The 17314-nt window shown below is 41.9% G+C and overlaps 1 protein-coding gene across 1 annotated transcript; it reads right to left on the bottom strand.

The window, feature by feature from the left end:
• Nucleotides 1-11476: 11476 nt before the first annotated feature.
• LOC118986778 (eukaryotic translation initiation factor 4E type 2-like) lies at nucleotides 11477-13210 on the bottom strand. The gene is made up of 3 exons (XM_037045875.1): nucleotides 12974-13210; nucleotides 12329-12872; nucleotides 11477-11595 (listed from the first exon to the last, which is right to left on the bottom strand). Exons 1-3 carry the CDS (start codon nucleotides 13079-13081, stop codon nucleotides 11477-11479), a joined length of 771 nt encoding a protein of 256 aa, XP_036901770.1. The 5' UTR covers nucleotides 13082-13210.
• Nucleotides 13211-17314: the final 4104 nt, after the last annotated feature.

The raw sequence follows: 17314 nt of genomic DNA, 5'->3' as shown, positions 1-17314 counted from the left end.
CATTCAGAAATGTGTGACCCTTCATTTATGGATATCGAATATATGTAATGTAGTGCTAGCCCAATATTTTCAATAAAGGAATTTATGCATTCAGTGTGCTTTTCTTTCCCAAGGATTTCATTCAACAGGTATTTATTGGATGTTAGAGTTTTTACTTGGGTGAGAGGATAATGAAATATCCAAGACCAAGTAAGGTCCAGTGCTCACGTTTCCATCTCTATCATCCCCTGGAAACACCCTCTTCCTTCCCCATAGCCACCCCCTTCTCATTGCTTCATGAACAGTGCTTTTGTCACAGTTACTGGGACAACTCTTGGCGCAAACTCTACTGGTTTCCCTGTTCTCAGTCCTAGCTAGTCTTTGAATTCTGACCTTGTCCTTTCAACATCTCTCTTTTGACCTGCTTTCTAATTTCAGTGGACGCTTTATCCTCTGACCAGTTTTCTTTAGCGCCCTGTCCACTACCCCTGAAGGTGAAGACCTTGAGCAGTCTTCATTGCTTCTCACTTCCTCAGTTCATGAGTCCACATCAAAGGACGTGGATGGGAGGGGCCATCAGATGTCTCACCACATTCTGTTGAAAATGACACAGATACGTTCCCATGCTACAGGCCCCCAGGGACACCCCAAAGTAGTGTGAAAAGTGTTGTTGCCCTTCGTTTGATTTTCTTTGCCTTACTTCCTTTTAAGGTTGTAGAGGTATGTGAAATAGAACTAATCAACTACTTTCCTTTTGAGGGAGATGCTGAAAATCTGTTACTCCAGAAAGAGAAGCTAAGATTTATGTTCTTAAGATGCCTGACCAATTTTTACCAATCTAATTAGGTAAAGAAAGATAGGGAGGTCAGGAGCCAAAGGTAGTTTCAGAAACAAAGTCATTCATACTCGTATCTTGTGCAAGTATCAGAAATACCTTTAACCACTTCCTTCTGCCTAATCAGGTCACAGCCCATTCAGGGGAAGCCCTCACCTCACAGCACTCACCCGCTGCTCCAACCTCCGTGCCTGTGACCATTAGCCCTAGTGATCCCATGACAGATGGTGGCTTCACACCAAAATCCGACTTCTTACTGTCTTCCCTTCTATTTCAAATCTCTAGTGGTTAAAAATGAAGACTAGATAGGGCCTCTCTAGGGTGGTCAATCAAGCTATCAAAATGGTGTTTCTTGATAAAATATCTTCGGTGACCTATTGTTTATCTTCAGGAATCAGGGATGTCCAACCTGCGGCCTACAGGCTGCATGTGCCTCAGGATGGCTGTGAACGTGACCCAACACAAAATTGTAAATGTACTCTAAACATTATGATATTTGTGTATGTGTGTGTGATTACGTGTATGTAATGTGTGGCCCAGCGCTACTCTTCTTCCAGGGTGGCTCAGGGATGCCAAAGAGGCTGGGCACCACTCTGTAGATCTACTCAATAAAACATTCTACAGTAATGGGAATGTTCTAGAATTTGCATTGCTCTTCATAGACAATGCAAGACTAGCAACCACACTAGTCTGGAACACTTGAAATGGGACCTGGGTGATTGAGAAGCTGATTTTTTTAATTTCACTTTAATTCATTTAGGTTTAGCCACACATGGGCAATGGCTGCTGTGTTAAATAGCACAGCTCTAGATCAAGGTTAAGATATGGCTCAACCAAATCATGTATCATGCACAATGAACTCAGACTATTAATCCCTCACCAAAAAGAACCTTTAGGTCTGAGTACTTTGCTTTGGCTCTGCTGTTATGGGTCTTCACACTGCTTCCCACATCTTCACACCACCTACTGTGATAGTGTGAGTTTCCCTGTTTAGGTAGCCAGCCAATAAAGCCACCAGAAGTCTGAATTCCCTGAGGTTCTTCCCAAACTGAAAACTTGGATCTCTATAGGATGACCGATCCTCTTCACTGACCAAACACAAAGACTTCTTGCCTCGGGCATTGGCATGCGTTTTATTCTTATACTGGACAGTCTACTGCCCATGGCAACCCTGCAGGATGCCACATCCCTCCCCAGGCACCACCCATTCACAATGCTTGAGGGGCCACAGGAAGGAAAAGCAATTTGTTCCTTACTTAGAATTGTGCATCCTTTCTCAGAACCACCAAGAATGGCTCAGGCAGTTCTGTTCAACGACTCATTATGCTTCCTAAACTTGCTTACTGGAAGCTACAGGCACACCCAGAGAACTTGCTTGCACGTGGAGAAAGTTTCAACATTAACCTGTTAGAATGAAGGGCGGAAAGGCATAAGCGAAGAGACCATTAGATAATCTCAGTGTCCTATTTATCTATCAACAAGAGTGCCATCAATTATTCCACTTCTAGAATTACACAAAGTAACCCTGATCCAGCTTAATATAATGCTATGGATTATGCAAAATGCTAGGAAAATGCTAAACAGGAATCACATTCACATTCAATAAACTTGGATGATAAGGCATGTCTCCTCCTGTCTCTGCAGCTAGAAAATCATCCTTGCTTTGACAAGCTTCAGAAACATTGGAATCTAGCCAATCAGTTCAGCCTTCAATACCCACTGCAGTCCTTGGCTTAACCTCAATTTCCCCTGGCTGATGAATCAGCCACATTTTACCTAAGAGCTGGCTAAAATCAGCCCTTTCATCTTTGAAGACTACAATTAACAATAAGAAAATGTACACAAAGATACGCTGTGTTGAAGTATTGTGTCAGCCTTAAGACTTGTTAAAAGGACCCCACTCGATATTACTCCATATCCAGTAAGTCATAAGTGTGTTCTCTTGCAGTATCTTGTTTTTCTATTAAATCTTCCAAAGGATCAGTAGATTGGCCTGACCTGGAGTATCCCCGGGGGGAGTTGAGAGAACATGGCTTGTGTCCCTTTCGGCAGCTCATATAATCAGCTCACCCGGCGGAACTCAAAACTTCTAAAGACGTCAACAGGCAGCAAGCATAGTGGTTAAAGCATGAATGCTCTGCAGCATTTGAATCTCATCTCTAGAGTTTTATAGCTGGTGAGCTTGGTTAAATAATTGAACCTCTATAGGCCTTGTTTTCCTAACCTACAATGCGAGGATAATAATATTGTAATGATAACCACCCCATGGCTACTGTTATTACATGGTTAAAGCACTTAAAATAGTACCTGGCATAAAGTAAGCACTACTTACTATTAGATAAAAGCATGGAGGATCTCCTTCTTCACATGCAGGAATCAACTAATGATGTAAAATTAGCAAAGGAAAATTTATCTTCTAAGACAGCAACTTAGTTTCTAAAAACCATGTTCAGACATATTGCAATGGCTCTCATTTGCTCTTTTGATATGTTTAACTAAAGTTTCATTTATTTTTTTAAATTAGAGGACTAATACCTATTCATGATAGTTTTCAAACAGTCCAGAAAGGAATTCAGTGAATGGCAATTTCTCTCCCTACATTCCCAGAGATAACATCCACAAAACGTTCCTTGTGTTTCCTTCCAGAGTATTTATGCATTTATACTTATTTATATTTTCTTCATGTAAGCAGGCATACTACAGATGGGTTTCTTCGGTTAGCCTTTTCAGTTTAAGAAGATGCTGTGAACAAGGTTCTGTATCAGTGCATGCAGACTCAGCCCATTCTTCATGCATGGGCCACCATCGCTGGACAGTTCTTCCCTAAAGGATTGTTTTTGGCTACTGCACACAGTTCTTAGAGAGCATCCTTGTATGGTGAACTTTGTGTTGATATGGTTGTGTGTTTCTGAAACAATTTTTAGCAGTGAGTCAAGGAGTATATACACTTTGTATTTCAAAAGATCTTTATTATTCCTCTATAAAAGTTATGCGAGTTTATACCAACCGCATTTAAGCATGCCAGTTAGTTACCTCACACACTCGCCAATACTGATTTTATGTCAATCTCTCTAATTTTTCCCAGAATAATATCTTATTTTAATTTTAATTTTGTAATCATAAATGGTGCTGAACATCTTTCCACTTGCGTTGGCCATATTAAATCTTTTTTCCTGAATATGTCTGAGTCCTTTGTCTATTTTTCTTGAGTTATTCTTTGCTAATTCTTTGCTAGTTATTCTTTTGCTATTCTTTGTTAATTTTTTCTTTGCTATTGATTTTTAGAGAAAGAGAGGAAGTAGGGGAGAGGGAGGGAGAGAGAAAGAAACACCGGCTTGTTCCACCCATTTATGGTTGATTGTTCCACTCATCTGGTTGATTCTTGTGTGTGCCCTGACCGGGGATCAAACCTGCAACCTTGTTGTATTGGGACCTTGTACCCATAACCCCCTGAGCTACTCAGCCAAGGCCTAATTTTACTGATTTCTAAGCCGTATTTGTATATTTAGAAAATTAGCCATGAACCACATATGTGTGTATATGCACACAATTTGCTTGGTTTATATTTTTAAAGTACATGCATTTTTCATACATGAGAAATTTCCTAATTGCAATTCCTTTGAACTCATATTTCTTAACCATTTCTGTTATAACTTGTGGACTGTATTTTTTAGATCAAGTCAAATTTATTCAGCATAATTTTCACTCCTTACTTAAACACCTCCCTAAGCATGTATTAACACCATCCTCTACCTCATCTAAAATGCGTTCTCTTGCTGACTTTATGCTAAATTACACTCCCCACCCCATTAAGAAATAACTTCCTCCAGGACAATTTCACTTTGCTCCAGCCTCTAATCCTGTTAACACATGTCAACATCTTCAAGAAAGGTCTTGTGATAAGAACTGAATGTTTATCGTTAAGTATCTTCCTCCAGCAAGTAGGCTACAGCTGTGTAAGTTTAATGGACAACTTCTGCCTGAATCTGCAAACCCTGCCACAATGCCTTGCCAAGGAGCAATTGATACACAAGTATTCACAATAACAATAGGGCTGAAGAGGAGAATGAGCGGTACAGGTAGCATTTATTTACCATGACCCTTGCTCTCTTTTTTAAAAAATGCATTTTCTTATTTGAGCCTCAGAACAAACCCCTCAGCTAGTGTGGCTCAGTGGTTTGAGTGCCACCCTGCAAACTGAAACATTGCCAGTTTGATTTCCAGTCAGGGCACATGCCTGGGTTGCGGGCCCTGCAGGTCCTCAGTTGCGTACATGTGAGAGGCAACTGATCGATATATCTGTCAAACATCAATGTTTCTCCCTCCCTTGCCTCTCTAAAAATAAATAAGTAAAATCTTTAAAAAAAACCCAAAGACAGTATAATTTCTATCTCTCGTTTAGAGATGAGGAAATTGATTTTCCAGGAGGTTAGGTAACTTGGCTGAAGTCTCAGAACTCAGGAGGGTGAGAGCCAGGATGTGTTCAGTTATGACAGACCCTAGAGCTGAGATCTTAACTACAGCAGTACATTGACATAGTTCCGTCTCTCCGGCATCACCACCTGGTCGCCCTCACTCCACTTAACCACCTCAGGAACCAAGATCCACAGTCCTCTAGCACAGAAGCAAGCTCTTTAATGGTCGGAGCTCCTCTGTGGCCAGCCAGTTCCTACCCATTCTTACATCCCTGAAGCTTGTCAGGCTGCAGGACTCCTCTGAGGCACTGGATAAATGCTTGTCAGGTTTAACCGAACCAGGCATGTAACTGAAGGAAATGAACCCCAAGGATTAAAGGATTTGTCCAATGTGACCGAGCTGGGACTAAAACACAGATTTTGAACCCCTTGGTTCTCCTCCCCTCCCCGCTATACAATGCTCAGTCACCAGTTTACAAGCACCATTTTTAAGATTGCGCTGCAGGAAGGAATGATCCTCCCTCCATCTGCTCATATTCTTCCCTCTGGGTCTTAGGGGTGGAAGTAAAAGAAGACTGGGGAAGAGATTTCCGAGGCATGGAGGGGCATGTGAGGCTGCCTCTTGGAAAAGAATTCCTTCATTTTCATATATCTTATATATCGGCATTCTGAAAAATACAGAGTGAAGTTCCAGGGTGTGTCTCAGGGCTTTAGGGCAGTGAGCCACATTCTGTTTCCAGCTGAAAAATCTAGAAAATGGATCAGAAGACCACTGACAGGAAGATCAAACTATTCATGAGTTTGCAGCTAGGTGACCAGGTTGAAAGAAGAGTGGAAAGACATGTGACAAACTGCTTCTCTAGTGCCAACTGGTATCAATTTAGGAAGGAAGATATGTCAGTCAAAAAATCAAGAAGGGCATTTTACTAAGAGTATTTTTCATGAAACAGGTAATCTGGGCAAGGTTGGAAATGCCGGGTGCTGTGTCGGCATGCAACAAATGTTAGCTCAGTCTTGGCACCTCCTCTTAGCAGCAGGCTCCTTAAAGTCTCTGTGTCTCAGATCTGTATGATAGGGATTTGCAGGGCCTGCAACCCAGGTGTGTGCCCTGACTGGGAATCAAACTCATCTATACAATAGGAGCAGTAGAATCTTCCTCGAAGAGATATTATGAGAATGAAATGGATTAATATATGTAAAAATGCCATTATACTATAGGCATTTACTAGTTAAGGACATGTTTTTTTCCTTTCCCTTCAACACTACTTCTAAGGTTCCGTCATGCTGTTATTGCAGCGATATTTCATTTGTGTGTGTTTAATATTCTGCTGTGTAAACATAGCACTGTGCCACTGTTCATCCATTATCCTGCCATGGAGAGAGTGTTGCTCGCAGTTTTGCCCTTTTCATGTTGTTTTGTCGTATTCTGTCCGCCCTGCGTGCAAGCATCGCACAGGGAGAGAACGGCAGGGCCATGGATACGGGGATATTTGGCCTTATAAGACAACCCACGATGCTTCACTAAGTGATCGTCTCATTTGCATACCCATCAGAACATCCCGTCCAGTATCCGATAGACTTTCTGGGTTTTTGCCAGTTTCAAGAGCATGCAGTTTTATTCCATTGTGGTTTTGATTTACATTTCTATGACTACAAATGAGGATGAGCAAATCTGAATATGTTTCTACATCATTCGTATTTTCTTGTTTGCGAGATGTCTATTCACGCCTTCAGCCTGTCTCTTCTAGTTTGTCTTCCCAGAAGAGGTCATATGAAATCCTTGCTGCTCCTACTTTAAGAATAATAACTATTAGCCAGTCTCTTAATTGTATCTACCTCTGTGAAGAGGACAGATGGTTAACATGATGATAACCAGAAAGTCAGGGACCCTATGAAGGTATTTTGTCACCAGTCTCCCTTAAATTGGCAATATCTAGGAAGTGGGATGAAAAGGGAAAATGTTTGTTGGTTTGAGTTTCGCTTTATAGATTTGGGCATGTGTTAGCACTTACCAGTTTGGTCATGAGATTCTTTAATAGAAGCACTATCAAGCAGTTCAATTGTAACAGTAGTAAACATTGAGCTCTTACTGCTAAGTACTGTTGTAAGCACTTGACATTTATCATCTAAGTTAGGCTTCAAAATAGCACATGTACAGCTGTTATTATTTCCCAATCGAGGAAAGGGAAGCCTTGAAAAATCAGTGACTTGTTTAAGGTGGAATCCCTACTAAATGATAGAAATGGGCTTCAAACTGAGGGGTCTGACTCTCCAGCCCACGAGAGGGTGACAAAGAATTGAAGAGAGAAAGAGCCAGAACAGAAAGTACTAAGAAGTTAGGAGAGTTTGAAAGTCGCTGGGACGAGTGATTGCAGAGGTGGGAAAAGGAAATTGAAGCTCAGCTTTTCAGAGCATCTGAGTAGCCGTAACATTAGGATTTTGTGACAGGAATGAGTTGTGTTGAAGAGGAATGGAAGCGAAGGGCACTGGAACCCAGGTGCTCGGGAAGCTGTGACCAGGGCCCCTGATGCTGCTTCCTGAGCCAACAGCTAGAGTTTGGCCGCACTGTGGGTCGGCGATGAAGCTCTCTCTGAATTGGACAGTGACCTGGAGGCCGGTGGATGATGACGATGATGCTTCACGCCACAGCATGAGGCTCAGAAGGGGGCAGGAGGTGGGGAGCTGCGAACTGGTAGAAATGGAATCACCTGAAAGGGGCAATTAGCAGCTTGGAGAATGCTAACACTGCTTTCGAATCTCTCTCCACGGGTTGGGAAGTGGGGATAAAAAGCCATATTCACTCGTCAAGGCTCAAGGGAGGGGCCATCCTTGGCCGAATGCCAGGCTGCAGGTAGAAGGCGAAAGTATGGTTCTGTGAAGAGAAGGAAGTTGTAGATTAGAGTATTTACAGGGAATTGTGCCTTTACAGAAGAAAGAGTTTCAAAGAAGTCAGTGGTGGGAAAAAACTGGTGCGGGGCAGTAGCAGAGGCTAGTTTGGCTGTGGGTCAAGAGAAATATTTTTCTTCCTGGGTAACTAATAAGCACCAGGATTAATGACATAGATGTGATTTATTGGCCTTGGGACTACAAAGAAATACAGGTGTGAATTTGACAAGAAAATTGACATTAACTTCAAGATGATGCAAGTGTACCGATTTGCACAGAACTGCTTTCTGTTGATTTCGGGGAAACAGGCAGTGCCTCTGGTGCTCCTAAAAGGGGGGCAAGACAGACACCTCTACAGGTAAGTGACCCTGTGTGGGCTCACTCACCTCCCTGTGTCCCATTTTGTCTATTTCTAAAATGGGGTCAATAATATTTCCTATCTGAGATGTCACAAGAATTAAATTTATGTATATAAAAACACCTTCAAAAACTGTAAAAGCCAGACAAAGGTAAATTAGGATTATTATAATGTTAGTTATGCCAAACTTTGTTTTGGTGAATTCTTCATCAAAAGTTCAGAGTCCAAGTGTAACCTTGTTCTTGGTAAAAAGTAGGAATCCCTTTCAATTTGATTTGTTTGAAAACATTGCCTGTAGGAAAGCGTTAAAGCAGAAGGGGCTGCATTATGCTCTGTTGACAAGTAAAATATTTCGTCAGGGAAATAATAGCAATGAGAGAGAGAGTCTGTTATAAGGAGAAAGGATTTTTTCCTTTTGTCATTCTTTCCATTACAAATGATTTACAGTTTCCATTCAAGGACAGGTCAGAATACCCCTCAAAGCCCTTTAGCAAGTTCAAGCAGCCACAAGCTGGCACTCAGGGCCGCTAGCCAGTATTTACTGAAAGAGTGCTCCAAGCCAGTGTAGGGATCAGAGACTGGGAGTTTCTCTCCTTTCCCACAAACAAGCACCCCTTTCCCCCCTCCTTCGCCTGGTCAGGCCACTCACTTCAACAGCGGAGGCCGGAGGCCAACACACAGGCTGTAGTTTGTAGCAGGCAATGGCCACTTCAGCCTTAAGTATTTCCTTTCATCCTGTTTTTCTTAAGGTGGGAGAAATGCGGTCATGCTTGTTTTCCTTTCACCTGCTGAAAAATCTAATATTCTTGAGACACTGGTGAAATAGCAAAACTTATTCTTATTCACTAAATATAAGCAAATGAAGGCTTTTGTATTTATGTTAAAATTTTTTTTGTTAGGGTGTGGAAAAGGGGTGTCTGATGTTGAGATCCTTTATGAGATTGAGACAAACCCACCCACACACTCACCACAGCCTCACTGTGAGGTGGAAACCCCACCCTGCCTCAGACCTGCGGTCACAGCAGCTCTGTGGTCTGTCTCTGCAGGAGGACCAAGAAATCTGCCTGAAAATGCCCTGCACACATCTGGCATCAGAGTTGAACAACTCAGAAATTGATGGAATGCGACTATTTATGAAACAGAGAGTGATTAGAAGAAATTAAGAATCCTGCATTTAAAAAATTAAGATGTTTTCTTATGGAAATTCAATATCTTTTCATTGTTGTGGATGGATAATATACAGAAAAACAGTGAAAATATCAAGCCATAATTTATCAATCCAAAGATCACAGTGCAAATATAGTTGGTATATATCTTTTCAGGCCTTTTCTTTCAAACCCTTGTGTATATTTAACAAAGGAACTGTTCTAGACACATCCTCTTGCAGCCTACTGAACATATATACCCGTGCCAAGACCACCATAGTTATGAATACGGGGTCCATCAGACTGCTTGGGTTTGGTTCTTAGCTCTGTCGATAGCTATTGGGGTGTCTCGGGCAAGTTTCTTAATCATGCTGCTGATGGGAATGAAGGTTTTGAGCAGAGAAGTGACAGGATGTAGTCCTAGATGGATGAGGTTGCCGTCAGGCAAGATCAGAAGTCGGTGAATGAAAGAGGTTTGTAGTGGGAAAACCAGCAGTTCAATCTATTTGACAACTGCATGGAAACATCAAGTATGCAGCTGGGGTTTGCTTTGGAGAAAGGTATGAATAGAGTTAGAAATGTGGGAGTCACAGGAGTATAGGTGTCTAGAGCTTTGAGACTACATGAAATCAAGGGACTAAGTGTACAGAGAGAAGAGCAAGAAGTGAGGCATGGGGCACTCTTACCCTGAGAGTTTAGAGAAGTACAAAGAAAGGGATATAAAAAGCGATAAAGTTGGTGTTAATTCTTGAGAAAAGGATGATGACTTAGCGCAGCTTCCTCAGATTGCAAGGACTGGGGACACTGGAGTAAATGAACTTGAATGACATGCATTTACTTTGAGTTGACAGTAGCCGCTCCACTCCCGCACTCAGACATTGCAGTGCTTCTGCTTCTCCTGATCTTTACCAGTGTGGTGTGTGGTCTCGGATATTCTTTGTGTGTTTTCATTTTTTTTCCTGTGAATAATGTTTGCTCCACTTGCTGCCTTTAATATGTGTATCATACCCACCAGTACCAGGATTTCCCCCAACCCCAACAGTAAAACGGTGTTTATCAGCTTTGCGAATGACCTCCACTCAATCCCCAGTTCTCATGTTCTTCCCACCTGTCAGCAGCCCTCGACAGAGCTGTGCACTCCCTCCTATCTGAAACGATCTTTGTCCCACCTCCAGCATACCAGTCTTTCCCCATTCTCCTCCTGGTTCTCACAGGCCACTTTTTTTTCAGTCATCTGACCAATTCTCATTTTTCTGATTTCTAGATGCCGAAGAGCCCCAGGCTCAGTCCTTGGAACTTTTTTCTGTCTATACTTACTCTGTGGGTGATCGCTTTTAATTTCATGAATGTAAATACTATATTCTAAAGATTCCCTCTTGAACTTCAAGTTCATGTTTCTACCTACCTAATGACATTGTCACTTCCATGTCAAATAGGCAACTGTAGCTTATTGTATCATTGTTCAAAATATGCTTTGCCTTTTCCAGCCCTAGGATTACATTTAACCCTGTTCTGCTGATGTCAGGATTGGCCACATGACTTGCTCTGGTCAGTGACGTGTGCCAGTTCTGAGAACAAGCCTTAGGGGCCGTCATGTGGTGTTATCGTGATCTCTGTCCCCTGTTCTAACACTAAACACCCTGTTCCTTGAGGCTAGGTCATGGGATGAAGTTGGCACGACCAGAGCCAACGTGCAATGAACACAAATGTGAGCCAGAAAAAAAAGCTTTTTGTTCCAAGGCATTAAGATTTTTAGGTTGTTTACTACAAAAAACTTAGTGCAAACAGACTAATAGAGCACCTTAATATAGTAAACCCACAACTGGATGCTTGGTCTTCCCTGCCCGAAGCCTGCTGTTCAGGAGTTCTTTCGAGAGTTCCCTGTTTTGGTAAACACCAGCTTCAACTTTCCAGTTCTCAGACGAAGAACCTGGGAGTTGTCCTTGGTTACACTTGGTATCTCACACTCTACACAAACTACAAACACACAAAAGTGATAAAACTCTCTGTGGAGATTACAGTCAATGAGTATGAAACAGAAAAAAGAAGAATCATAGTAAGTTAAATGTATAATGTTCAAATATTTCTATGTAATCATATTATATAACATTAAATACTTACATTTAAATATCTAGAATGTAATGGGTGCAATGGAAATAATAGAAGGAAGTAAAGGGGACGGGAGTGCTGGGGGTGCACGTGAGCAGGCAGGTTGCCAGGGTGGTCAGAGCCTATCTCACTGGGGGGAAAAACATTTGAGTAAAGCCTTGAAGGAGGTAAGAGGCATAATCTGCACGATAATAGTAGAAAGTATGTTTCCGGGAGGAGGTCAGCCAGTGCAGAGGCCCAAGTGTGGAACCATGCCTGGCTGGCACAAGCAACAAGGATTCCAGTGTGGCTGGAGCACAGGAAGTGATGGAGGAATTGGTGGTGGCTGACATAGAAGTGCACGGAGCCGGGCAGGTGGCACATCACGTAGAGACTTACGGGTCCTCGTAGGTAAGTGCTTTACTCTCGGTGGGGTAAGAAACCACCGGAGCGTGTTGAGCAGAGGAGTGACACTATTTGACATATTACTTTTTTTAGCATAGCACCATTGATTAAGTGTTCTCAGTTGTTGTAGCCTGTTATTAAAACATAAAATGCTCTTCCAATTCCTCTTGTTCAGGACAGAAGGAAGATTTTCTTGGTGTGCTTCCAGGTAGCGCACCAACACAAGAGGCTCCAATGATGCCAGCTTCCATGCTGGTGCCATCCAGACAAGGAGAGGGTTGTGGTCCATTTAGCCTCAACCACAGCTTCCAGAGGGTTTGAGAAAGGAGCCTTGAGGGGCCCAGCCTGCCAGGCATTTGAATGCTGTCGTTGTGGGTTTTGTATTCCATGATGGTGTTGGGAAGCAGGTTAAGCACTTGCCAAAGGGTAGCCCAAATTTGGGCTGTGGTTGCTTGGTTGGTGTGAAATTGGATAGAGACCACAGCCCCACAGATCTCCTTCCCAAATGTGAACTGTTCCCCCAGCATGGCCAGCATGAAAGTCTCCCAGCAATGGGATGCCAAGCCCTTCCATAGCTGAATAATCCACTTGCCACCATTTTTATTTGCATCATCCTCCCACATGGGTTTAATTTCTTCTTTAAAGAGATGGAAGTCGCTGTGGCCCGTAAGGTCCCTGGGATGTATTATGTGGCTGTAAAAGCTCAAAAATTGCTCCACAGAGGCAAAGGTGCCAATCTGTGTGATGCTCTTTGCACAGTTCTGTGAACTGGGGGGTCAGTCAGCAGCTCTCCTGTGTAGTTGTTCGGCAGGCGGTGCTCTGCTGGTCCAGAGAGACAGCCCTTCTCTTGTCCTGCACTAACCTTTGTCTTGTTCCATTTTTCCTCCTCGCCATCTTTCTGGATGCTGGTTTCTTCATTCTGATCATTGTCCCCCCTGTCATCATCTTTCAATGTGTCAAACTTGTTCATCCTCTCACTGTCACCTCCGCCTCATGGAGGGATTTTCACTTTCCTGGTCCCATGTGACATACCTTTTAAAAGGCTCACACTGGCTGCTGTGTAAAGACCAGACAGTAATGAGAGTGGGAGAGAGGTTGGGAGTAGGGAAACCACTTAAGTTATGGAGTAATTCACAGCGGTGAATGCCTCGGTGAGAGGCAGTGGTGACCGAGTCGGGATGCTGGTAGTGATGACATCAGACTTTGGATGTCATTCAAATTCTACAAAGAATTTCCTATGGGAGTAAAAGACAGAAAACTGTACTTGAACAAAAATTAAAATAAGATAAAATAAAATAAAATAAAATAAAATAAAAATAATTTCCTGAAGGACTGGATATGAAGACTTAAAAAGAAGCATCAAAAATAGATTTTAGAATTTTTGTCCTGAGCAGATGGTGCAGTGGAGTTTCCCTCAGCTCAGATGGTAGCAGGTTTGGGGAGGAGCTCGGTTTCAGACATGTTTTTAACATGTTTATGGGGTGGTTGAACAGGCATTTGTTAGTCAAGTCTGGAGTTTCAGGGACGATGTCTATACTAGAGATTTAAATTTGGGAGTCATTGGCATAAATGGATATTCCTTGAAGATATTGTGGGTTGGTCCCAGGCCACCTCAGTAAAATCAATATTGCAATAAAGTGAGTCACAGACTTTGATTTCCCAGTGCATATAAAAATTATGTTTATACTATACCGTAGTCTATTAAGTTTGCAATAACATTATGTCTAAAAATATACATTAGGTACCTTAAAAATGTACCTTAATTTAAAATTTTTTTTTTTGCTAAAAAATGCTAACCATCAACTGAGCCTTCAGTGAGTCATAATCTTTTTTCTGGTGGAAGCTCTTACCTTCAATTTGTAAAAAATAAATGATCTGTGAAGTACAATAAAGCAAAGTGCAATAAAACAAGGTATGCCTGTGACTGGCGTTTAAAGCCACAGCCTGTGCGAGATCACCAAGAGATTGAACGCAGCTAAAGAGAAGAGTCTCATCAAATTTGGTACATTAAATATGCACTGCTTTTTGTGTGAGAGAGAGAGGGAAGATGAGAAGGACCATTAGTGATGAGGGAGATTTGGAAGAAGAGAAGAAGCTGCCAAGGAGATTCAAATGGAACAGTCAGCCAAGTAGAAGGAAAGCTGAAGTGTGGTGTCCTGGACCAAAAGAATAAGAGTTTATCAAGGGGAATAGAATGATGAGCTGTGACTGAAAAGACAAGCACTGAGAAGTGACTATTGGATGTGGAGACATTGGTCACCTTAACAGAAAGGCATTGGTCACCTTAACAGAGCAGTGTGGATGGAATGGTGGCAGGGAGAGCCTGCTAGGAGACAGTGTGAGAGAGAGGCAGGGAAGGATTCAAAGAATTTAGTCAGCTTTTGGGGGAGTCTGGATGCAAAGAAGAGCAGAGAAATGGGTGAGTAAGTGATGGGAAAAGCAAGGACAAATAAAGCCTTTTTTAAATCTTCACCTGAGGATATATTAAAAAATCCACTCCCCTGCTTTTTTGAGAGAGAGACAGACAGACACACATCTATTGGTTGTCTACTTGTACATGCCCCGATCAGGAGGATTGAACCTGCAACCTGGGTATGTACCCTGACGGGGAATTGAACCCATGATCTTTTGTTCTGCAGGATAACTCTCCAACCAACTGAGCCACATTGGCCAGGGCAAGCCTTGTTTTAATAATGGTATAATGTTTAAACTTGGCTTTTAATAAAGGCTTGCAACTGATAATACTAATATGACCTACATCCACATCCTAATTATTTTTAAATAAAATATATCCTGATGCACCATTCTATATGCAACACCTTCATGTTTTTTTCCAGCTGTGTTTTTAACCAGAAAAAAAAATAGCTAAAGATGTGAGAATGATGAGTAAATTCCCTATTAAGTTTCTAAGTTGTTCATAGTAACTATATAGTAGATACTAGCAAATAAGAAACTTGACCTCTAAAATTGAAAACATTATTTTCCAAAGTCATAACCAGATTATTAATTGCTTCAAGTTTATTCTGGTTAGTATCATACAGGGTAAAAGACATTACAAAGCATAACCCAGTCTCTGTCTTATGAGCACTAAAGCTTTTGCATTTAAAAGAAAGTGAACTATCTGATCACTTACATTGTTTTACCGTCACTACCTATTGGTAATAATCATTAAGATTTATTGACAGCTTTATGCTAGGCTTCCAGGCTTATTTGCATTAAGCATTATTATTAGCCTCATTTTATAGATGAAGAAACACAAAGCCTCGGCACAGAAAGACAAATAAATGAATTCTTCACAGATGGTAAGTTGTAGGATTCTCTGGCTCCAGGGCCTGCTCTGAAGAGGGACTGCTGCCAGCCCATAGGGTGTTCTTATGCCATTAGAAAACAGCATTCCATTTCGCAAGTCAGATTTTAGTGTTACGCAACCCGAATGGCTGTTTCCCAGGGGAGCTACCCAGAGCAGCGCTTGTAGCATCTCTGTCTGTGCACGCACAACCGCCTACACTTCTGCCTTTTCCCACACCAGGACATACACTCCAGCCAATTTCCAAATACTTTGTGTTGCTCCTCCCATTTCCATGGTAGGCAAGTATATCCAGTTTAGAGTTGGGGAATGAGAAGCAAGTCCTTGAAAGTGCCAGGTAAGTGGGAGAAGCAATTGCAGTCTTCACTGGAAATGAAGTCAGGACAGGTATAACTTGTGTAGGTGTGTGTGCCAGCATGTAGGTGAAGGGTCTTCTGAGTGAGTGTGAGTGAGTGTGTGTGTATGGCCATACACACTTAAGGCAGTTTTTTGTAGAAGTCAGCTCACCACTGCTTCAGAACTTGGTGAGGAGGCTTGGAATATGCTTTTATGTAAGTTAATATTTGTCAATGATGTGAATTATTGTGCTGTTTTTGTGCTGTCTGTTTTTAAAGAATATATTTATTTTATTTAGAGAGAGGAGAAGGGTAGGAGAAAGAGAGGGAGAGAAACATTGGTGTGAGTGAGAAACATAGATCACTGCATGACACAACCGGGGGGGACTGAACCTGAAACCTAGGCATGTGCCCTGACCAGGGATTGNTTAATATTTGTCAATGATGTGAATTATTGTGCTGTTTTTGTGCTGTCTGTTTTTAAAGAATATATTTATTTTATTTAGAGAGAGGAGAAGGGTAGGAGAAAGAGAGGGAGAGAAACATTGGTGTGAGTGAGAAACATAGATCACTGCATGACACAACCGGGGGGGGACTGAACCTGAAACCTAGGCATGTGCCCTGACCAGGGATTGAACCAGAGACCTTTCGCTTTGTGGGACCATGCCCAACTCAGTCATATCAGTCTGGGCTACTTGTGCTGTTCTTCTGCAGTGTGAAAACTGAACACTCCTACACAGTCCCCTTATTCCTAATCATTCTTTTTTTTCATTAGACAATTGTTAAGTGTCTACCTACATGCAAAGCACTGTACCAGGCACTATGGGAGATTCAAAGACACCTGTTCTTTTTATCAAGGAACATCATTTCTAATTGGAAAAATATATACATAAATAGTATATAATACAATGTAATAAAGTCTACACGACAAGTATTGAAAACTGCTGTGTGAATTGACAAGAGAAAGTACTATTTCAGTTTGGTTAATTAAAACTCCATGAAGATAGCATTTGAGGAGTGACTTGGGAGGTGGAATTTGGTTGTACAGAGATGGAAACAGTATTTCAAACAGAGGGAACATCGTGGATAAAAGCAAATGTGAAGGTGTACTTCATGCATGCAAATAGTAGATACTTACATTCAACAAAGTAATGTATTGATTCTGAACCTGCCTTGGACCCCCGAGGGGCCATGAAGGTATTATTGTTGTCCACCAAACCTCTGGAAAACTGAAAAAGGAAGGACAAATGTCTTGAACACATACTATACTTTTAACATATTAATGCTTTTGTTTAATACAAGATGCATTCATTCAAAAACATTACTGAATTCACTAATAGGACTTGGTTACCTGTTTTTTTTTTTTTAAAGATTTTATTTTTAGAGAAAGGGGAAGGGAAAGAGAAAGTGAGGTAGAGAAACCTCAGTGTGTGGTTGCTCTCACATGCCCCCAACTGGGAACCAGGCCCGCAACCCAGGCATGCGCCCTGACTGGGAACTGAACCAACCGGCTAGCTACCCTTTGGTTTGCAGGCTGGCACTCAATACACTGAGCCACACC

Source organism: Sturnira hondurensis, unplaced genomic scaffold (assembly GCF_014824575.4).
Source record: "Sturnira hondurensis isolate 20B ecotype Veracruz unplaced genomic scaffold, ASM1482457v3 Scaffold0004474, whole genome shotgun sequence".
NCBI classification, from domain to species: domain Eukaryota; kingdom Metazoa; phylum Chordata; class Mammalia; order Chiroptera; family Phyllostomidae; genus Sturnira; species Sturnira hondurensis.
The sequence above is the reverse complement of the archived record's forward strand: the minus strand, read 5'-3'. Positions and strand labels throughout refer to the sequence as shown.